Raw genomic sequence first — 9106 nt, forward strand, 5'->3', positions numbered from 1 at the left:
CTTGATGGAACTATACATGACTTCGTCACCCTTCTTGTATCTGTGAACGCATCTGGTAACTGGTTTGCCAAATTATGCAAATGCACAATTTTTTGAACTTCCAGTTCTCTTTGATTCGTAGGGGGATCAAGGTGTAACAACGACGGTGTACACCATGTAACCTCTTGGGGAATTTTACCAATTCCTCCCCCTAACGCTGAAAATTCATCCTCATTAAAATGGCAATCGGCAAACCTTGCCGTAAACATATCACCAGTTACTGGTTCCAGATATCTTATTATACTTGGTGACGTATAACCCACATATATTCCCAACCTCCTTTGTGGGCCCATTTTTGTTCTTTGTGGCGGAGCTATCGGAACATAGACCGCACACCCAAAGACACGGAGATGGGATACATCTGGCTCTTGCCCAGATGCCAATTGTAATGGGGAGTACTTATGATATGCACTCGGTCTTAACCGAACCAGTGCAGCCGCATGCAATATAACATGTCCCCATGCAGAAATTGGAAGCTTCTTTCTCAAGACTAATGGTCTTGCAATCAACTGCAACCGTTTTATCAATGACTCGGCCATGCCATTTTGTGTATGCACATGGGGAACTGGATGCTCCACATCAATCCCCATTGACATACAATAATCATCAAAGGCTTGTGATGTAAATTCACCAGCATTATCAAGCCTTACAACTCAATATGTTCGATTAGACATATATTTTGATTTATTTTATACTAACCAGGCCAAAGAAGGGTTAATTGGTTTTGTTGATACAAGTTATCTATCAGATCTCAGACAGGTTATGAAACAAACCATCGCATCAACATTAGCCAAGAAATTCGTGAGTATATTTGGCCGCAGGGTTGGAGGTCCACAACTCAATATGTTCGATCAGATTGTGGCCGATGGTAAAGAAAGATCAACTATCATGGGGCAAGCCGTAGGCGCGTGTAGTCAAGATCCATTCGATCAGAGTATAGGATGATCGACGGCTAAGTAACATATTCTACCCAAGTTTTCTTCACCAACGAGTTCTAGAAGACGGGAGGGATCCAAGTACTTCATGTTCATTCAAGTGACAGTTCAGAAGATCTATTCATCAAGTTACTTCCAACATCAACCTTTCAGTGAGGTTCAAATCAGGGGGAGTAATACGTGTTGTACTCTTTTTCCTTATCCACGGTTTTGTCCCACTAGATTTTCCTGGAAAGGTTTTAATGAGGCAAAATCCAAAGCGTATTACGAGTTCTTATATAACATTCAAGGGGGAGTGTTATGAACCGATTTGTGAATGCCATAACCAAATAGGCATATTTCCTTTCTACTTAGACAGTTTCCTTTTCCTTGCATGCTTAGGATTTTCTTTTCCTAATCACTTTATGATTTGTATACTTTCCATTTATCTATAACTAATTCCCTATATATATAAAGGGCTCCATAATTATGAGATATAGACAATCTCTTTCTCCCATTAAGTCTACAACATCAATCTTTTTTTTTTCTTTCGAGAAAGAGTATCACTCAATCTTTAATGTGCGTTAAATGTTGTATACATTATATACGATTTCATCTTCTCATATTCAAAGACAAAGTTGAACAAAAAAACCGCTATATTGATTCAATCATTTTTTTTTTGATTCAATCATTTGCTTACTTTGAAATTTATTTGAACATCTTGTGAGAGATGACGCGCATAAACCTTCCAGAAGATTTGCTAGTGGAAATACTTTCTAAGGTTCCGGCAATAACGTTGGCACGATTTCGAACCACATCCAAAGAATGGAACACGTTGATTAGAGATGGAAGACTTGCGAAGAAGTATTATTCTAATGCACCAAAGCAGTCTCTAGTTATTTTGTTGAATAAGTTCAGAGTTTGTTTATCGAGTGTCAATCTATGTGGAGTTCACAACAACATTGCTCCATCTGTAAAGATAACAAGTCAACTCAGGCTCAGAGATCCTCTTTCTAGTTCTTCTGAAGAAGACGACATACAAGACGTGTCTCACTGTGAAGGCTTATTGCTATGCACCACCAAAGACAATAGACGAGTGGTTTGGAATCCATGTTCAGGGAAGACCATGTGGATCCAACCTAGAAATTCCTATAAGGATTCTGACTATTATACTATTGGTTATGATAAAAAGTCCTTTTGTTACAAAATCTTGAGAATGGATACATTTCACATTGAGTATGAAGTATATGACTTTACCTCTAATTCGTGGAAGAATATTCATGAAACTAGAGACTTGTCCATTTCACAGATGGGCAGTCATGTGTCTGTGAATGGAAATACTTACTGTCTTGGTTTGAGTAAAGAAGATCCAAGTGGGATTATCTTACTATGTTTTGATTTCTCAATAAAGAGATTAACTGTGTCTCTTCCAGAGGATTCAAAAGGTCATTTTAATCACAGTGATGTGGCTTTATCAGTGACTAGAGAAGGGAAACAACTTTGTATGTAAGCTACTCAAGTATTTGAATCACTAAAACAAACATATGGGTGGCAACTAAAAGTGAGAGTACTGGAGCTATGTCATGGAGTAAGTTCCTAATAGTGTCGGGAAGAGATGCATGCTATCGTCCTCAGCCTAATAATAGGATGAGTTTCTTGGTCGACCAGGAGAATAAAGTTGTATTGTCTTGTAATAACAGCAGGTTTTCTAACAACAGGATACACATTGTGGGAGAGGACAAATATATAGAAGTGTATCATACAGACAAATCTTCTATCCCAATTCTTCTCAGTTATGTTCTAAGTTTGGTTCAAATCTAACAAAGAATATACATCTTTGAAGAAGGAAAAGGAAAGTACCATCACTAGTGACTTCTAGGTTTCACCATCATTTATGCATCGTGAAACATGTAGGTCTTGCTCATTTGTAATAGTTTCTTACATGTTTAAAATTTAAAATTTGTTTTCGAAACATGAATCTTTTTAGAACGAAGAAAGTATAATGTAAGTAATTGACCAACTATGAAGTTATACAATCTCCAATGACACTCTATTCTCTCTGCTATACTTTACTCTATTTTAAAATAATTCTATTATAGAATAATTATATTACTCTATAATAGCTCTTTTGTAGAGTAATACCATTGCAACAAAATAGAGTAAATTATAGAGGAAAAAATAAAGTGTCATTTGAGATGTTTTTAGATGCACTCTGTTTTGATCAGTAAACCAAGTAAAAATTATAAGTGGAGCCCCAAAAATTTATGATCCTAGAAGGGGTCTGAGGCAGCGGTTTTTCTTATATGTAAAGAATGGCTTACTTAGAACATCTCCAAAATAATCTAAATTTTAAAGTTGGGGTGAACTTCAAATTTGAAGTTTGAAGATGGTTTTCTTTGACGATAAAACCTTAAATGTATCTTTAAAAGAATTTTTGTTTGGATTATATTCGTTAAAATTGACTAAAGTTAATAAAAATTACAAAAGTTTTATAAATAATAAAACATATATTAAAAATATTACAAACAATATTAACATTATATTATAAAAATAAGAATTATAAAAACACAATATAACTATTTTTTAATGTTCTAATACAAAATTAATTAATGAATTTTAAAATAATGTATAAACTTAGTATTAAGTATACGTAGGTTAAAAACTTAAATTTATCGAAACTAACATTTTTATATGTAAAACGTATATAAAATATAAAATTATAAGAACTAAAATAATAAATATAAAAATTAACATGATTAGTTAAAACTTAAAAGATACATAGGGAATGAAAAAATATGAATATACCGTAAATACAAGGTTTTGTTGAGAAGCTAACCTTTCTTAAAACAGAAAAGAATAAAAAACGAACCTTGGGACTTGCTCTCTCCTCTCTCTAGACTTCTTCATTTGAGCTTTGTCTGAGCTTTGTCTTTCCGGCCGACGCAGATGGGCTCCAACAGCCACGGTGTCGGTCGGGTTGTCTTTTGATTTCTTCTTTCTTTAGTTTGGGTAGTTTTTGGTTAAAGCTTAGATTCTCAGTTTCAGATTCTGATTTGATCCGTTAGATCTCATGGTGTTTGGCATGCGGTGATCCTTCTGATTCTTGGTTGTTATCAGTTTATGTGGTGACGTTGATGCTGGTTTCTTGGTTACCGATCTTATTTTGTTGGGATTTATTAAATCTATGTCCAACTCTATATTGTTTGATTATTACGATATTGTCCACTTTGGACTTTAGAGCCTGGCCCGCATGGTTTTACTTTTGGTTTACTTTCCAAAATGACTCGTATTAGTTAGAGTTGAACATCTCTATATATATTAGACTTTCCTTTTTGTAACTTATAAGGTGAGACTTTGTTTGATATCTCACATATTTGGGCTCAAGCTCAAACCTTTGTTGATCTTTCTGTGGTAATTTGATATGCATTTGGTGGTGAAGCTTCTGGGGTTGGTTGGAATGCTTATCCAAGAATTTGCATGCAACAGTTCAGGTTCGGTTTGGTTGCAGTGAAGCTTGTTCTATCTCAGTCTTTGTGAAGAGATTACCGGCTCGGTTCTTTGGATTTGGAGCCTCCGCTCTTTACATTTCAAGTCGTTGGGAGTTCGTTTGGTCAAATCAGTGTCATCTCCCATGGTTAGTTCCAAACGGTTATGCTTGTGGCTTCTTTGAAAGTTTGGAGCAATTAATATAATGAGGTCCGTGTTTGGGCTTCCTCAATAAAGTCGACTTAGAGGAAGAAATAGAGTAGGGTTGAAATGATTTTACCTCTAAATGCTATTATAGAGGCAAATATAGAGGTAGGTTGGAGATGCTCATAGGTTACGCTCAATCTAATCCTACCTTTTCCTGTTTGTTTTCATAGTTTGTCCAAAGTGCTAGTTTGTTTCATCAAATCTGTTTCTGTGTAATCTTAAGCTTTTGTTTCAATGTCGTTGTGGTGTTGTGTGTGTTATGTTTCCCTCTTTAGGGCCTAGTCTCCGGAAGAACTTGTTTTTTTGCTGGCTTTGTATTTGATAAAAGCATCCTACCTTGTATTTTCTCTTGCTGTAAAAAAAAAATTCCAAGTGTTAAAAAAAAAACAAGGTTTTGACCTGTAGAGGTTCCTAACTTATTATTGCGCTCGCTTCTCCTTTTGCTCCTTGTATAATCAAAATCAGCTGCTTTTAGCGTGAACTACCACTGTTTCCATCTTTCTTCATACCTCTCGCTTGTGCTCCTCTGAACAACAGGTACCCGCTTTGACTTCAAATTTTAAAGCTTTTCTAGTTTTGCCTGTCCAAGTCAGAAACCATTCTCAAGAGGAATGTATGTATGATATGTGAAGTGGGTTCTAGATTGTTGAATTGCCTGTTGAAGTCCGGTCCTTTGGGGTCTTAAAGTCTGTTCCTTTGGAATGTCTATTTGTTTCTTTGATCAATGTTGAGAGAATGTATAATTTTCCCAATCGCATCTGATTGATTCTGTTATTGTTACTGGATTTTGGAAAATTATTGATAGGGTTTAAGGTGTTTTTGCTGTTGTTGTTTTTACTTGAGATTATATCAAGTTTAATTATTTCTCATCTAATGTTGTTTATAGAAGTAGCTCTCCCTTGTAGTTTCACTGCTAATATAGAAGCATGACCGGTCCTGGGCCAAGCCTAATGAAACATTTGTCTAGGATCCCCAAAATTTTTGAAAAATTTTATATGTAAATAGGCTCCTGAATTTGTGAAAAAAAAATTTTAGACCCCAAATTTTTAAAATCTTTACTAAATGGTCTAGGCCTCCAAATTCTCGGGACCGGCCCTGTATAGAAGAGTCTATAATAGCTTTTCAAAAGACCGTTCTCATTTCTGGAAACTTAGAAAGATTCATAGTTATATATCATAAGAGCGTGTCAACAAATCTCCAAAATCTACTGCAGTAGGGAAGATTGTGACAAAATAGTAACCATTTGATGATGTTCCTTTGTATCTCTGTCTCTTAGGCTTTTTCCTTTTGCTTGAAAGCTCACTTAATGCGATTATTTATCCCCCATTTTTTATTTTCTTCAAGCTTTCGTGTCTTAGCAAACTAGCTTTTCAATTTTGAGAAAAGAAAATCAGTTTTAGTTGATGTCCTGTTTCTTCTTTGAACGTTATTGGTGAATGAATAAAGAGCATCCATACGGTCTTTTGGATGGAAATAACTCTGGAATGCACAATGAAGAAGATGAAGATTCAATTTTTGAACATCCATACGGTCTGTTGGATGCCCAGGCTGATGATGGGATGAATGAGGGACTGGAGACAGACAATAATTCCCACTTTGTTAAGATGTCGGCACTGTGGAACTAGTGAGAACTCAACTCCAATGATGCGACGTGGACCTGAAGGGCCAAGAATACTTTGTAATGCATGTGGACCAATGTGGGCCAACAAGGTAGTTTAATTACTTTCTGTATGAGAAAATTACAACCACAGACACATTTCAAGACACATGTTAACGTATCAATTACACTCAAAGACACATTGAATACTAGACACACTTTTTAGCTGCGAAAAGACTTTACTATCCTTGTACAACACCATCTCTAGTTTCTTCTAAACCAAAATTAAAGAAAAAATGAGAATGAAAAAGTTAATAGAAAAGCATAACAATTTATCTTCTTCTTCGTTTCTCGATTTCAAATTCCAAATTGAGTAAATGTTAAAAAAAAATCAAATTAGATGAGAAATCCACCGATCTTTTGTCTTTCACCAAGATTCAGGCTCCTCCTCCATCACAAGACACATCTCTCACCGAAAATAATTGTCGTGGTTTCGTGTCTATAGAATTACGCAGCGTACACGAGAAGCAACGACAGTGTGTGTGGCAGCCACAGAGGATGAGTCTAACCAGATCGGAAGGGCAAAGAGAGAAACGAGTGTAGTCCATGTACTTATAGAGGTCAGGGTTGTTATGTCAAGCATAAGCTATGAGGATAACTTAGAGTAGATGAGAAGATCTTACGACACAGAGGAGGAGACGGTGGAAGGCTGGAAGCAGTTGAAATGGACTTTTCTTGCTGGTGGTTTGTGAGGTGGTTGATGGCGGTGTGGATTGTGTGGAGCTGACAGATGAGGTGGTCAGGGACAGAAGGGACATAGGTCAGTGAGGATTTAGATTGGAAGAAATTGGTGGTGGAGGAGAAGATGGTTGTAGCTACCATGGCTATTACTAGAAGCAGATTCAAGCTTTCTGGACTTGAACAGAGGAGATTTGGAGAGTTTAGTGAAGTCACAGAGGAGAGTGAATTCCAAAATCCAGCTCCGGTGACTAAGGCAATTAATCCGTCAAGAAGGTTCGAATTGAGACTAAAGTTGAGAACAGTGAGCTTTTGAAGCTTGAGCGGAGATCTGGGATTGTGGTTGAGTCGCTGAGGAGATCTGAGTTCCGACGAGACTAATTTTGGTGACTTAGGAAGGTGGTTATGGATATGAAAATGGTGGATACTAAGGTGGTTGCTCGAGATGAGGAGATGGTGGTGGATACAGTGGATGTGGAAGACGGGATAGTAGGGGGGATACGGAGGTGGAGATGGTGGTTGACACCGGAGTGGAGGTTATGGTGGTTATGGATACAGAGGCGATGAATGCGAAAATGGATACAGAGGTGGAGACTGTGGTGACGATAGATACCGTAAATGAGGTTGTGTGGTTATGGATATGAAGTTCGTGGTTACTGACTTGGAAACATCACGCCTGTCCATACATCCCCTTCCTAAACATTATGTATGTTTTTTGTAATATATGCGGTTTCTAGGTCTTTTATATTATCAAACATTATGTATGCTTATCAAGTTAAGATATTTGACCTATTCACTGTATCACATCCATACTATATGTGCTAGAAACTTTGTATCTTTTGTACTTTAACCACAACAATCACGTCCACAACAATAATAATGCGTTCTAATATAGACGCCTAACCACTATCTCCTATCCACGACTTTGTAACCACCATATTCTAGCAAAACGCACCGTTTAATTTATTAACATAAAAGGAAATAACTAGTTTATTCGTTGCTTCCTTCTAAAAATAAGACGGGGGCATTTTGGTCTCGAATCTACCAACCCGTACAAGTAAAGTGCGCTAAAACCATAATGTGTCTTTTGCTGCAAAGAAAAGACGAAATGTGTCTTTTTACGTAACCTTCTCTATTCAGATTGATCAGTTGTTGTCCCATTATTCTAACTATATGAACCTAACAATAACATGGCGTGAGAAACACCAGTTTTTGTTTACTATATCTCTCTCTCTCTCGTGCTTGAAGGAATCCATAAGTTTGGTGTTTTATTTGCTATTTAAGATAAAATATGCATTCATTTCACATTATTGAAGGACAGTAATCTTGAGGCTGATCAAATGCGTATATTAGCTGGTGACATTAGCAAAACTCACAGTGAGAACTGAGAAACCGTTGGAACTTTGCAAGCAAGATAATGGTCTGAGCTGGGTTTAGGGGTCTTTGGGACTCGTAGCCTGTTGTAATCTCCCAGTCTTTGTTTAGAAGCTCACTCATCGGACGATGAAGATTACCTTTGCTCAGTCTATCGAATCTGTGAGTTTGATTATTTTCACAAACTTTTTCTTGTATCTTTAAACTTCATTGATGCCACATAAAATATATTAACTAAAAGGCTGGACACAGGCAACTAGTTGCTAATTTTCAGATACTTAATACTCGAATTGGCTCATTTAAGTAATTTGATTTAGTACTTGTACTTGTTTGGAAACAAGTAGTGCTTATATCAAGTACCAAAAAGAATCATGTAAATTACTTGTTTCGCTTGCTACTTGTCAAAATCTGATATTTGTTTTAAAAATACTTGATTACTTACAAGTAATTGAAATCAAAATACAATCTTATACGAAGGCAAGAAGATGAGCTTTGTTATCTTTTTATCAATAAGTTTTATTTTATTAAATCCAATATTTTTATCTGCTATTACAATGCAAATAAGAAATATATTTTCTCACAAATAACATATATTTTTAAACAGGTGACAAGTATTTTTTTTAAATGAGCTTTACTGGTTTGTTATTATTGGATTTTACAACGACAAGTACTTTGTACTTGATTTTTTAAAATTGGATAAGAGTAAATAACAAATATAAACCAAGTAAATAAGTAATCATGCCGCCCCTGA

The 9106-nt window shown here is 36.1% G+C and overlaps 1 protein-coding gene across 1 annotated transcript; it reads left to right on the forward strand.

Moving 5' to 3' along the window:
• The first annotated feature begins 1683 nt into the window (after window positions 1–1683).
• Window positions 1684–2463, forward strand: LOC106330323 (putative F-box protein At3g21120). Its single transcript, XM_013768811.1, has one exon. The coding sequence runs from the start codon at window positions 1684–1686 to the stop codon at window positions 2461–2463; it is 780 nt and encodes a 259-aa protein (XP_013624265.1).
• The last annotated feature ends 6643 nt before the right edge of the window (window positions 2464–9106 follow it).

Source organism: Brassica oleracea, chromosome C3, assembly GCF_000695525.1.
Source record: "Brassica oleracea var. oleracea cultivar TO1000 chromosome C3, BOL, whole genome shotgun sequence".
Classification (NCBI taxonomy): Eukaryota; Viridiplantae; Streptophyta; class Magnoliopsida; order Brassicales; family Brassicaceae; genus Brassica; species Brassica oleracea.

Bases quoted from the DNA above. Each gene is read 5' to 3' on its own strand.
- LOC106330323 (XM_013768811.1), top strand. From the start codon at position 1,684: ATGACGCGCATAAACCTTCCAGAAGATTTGCTAGTGGAAATACTTTCT.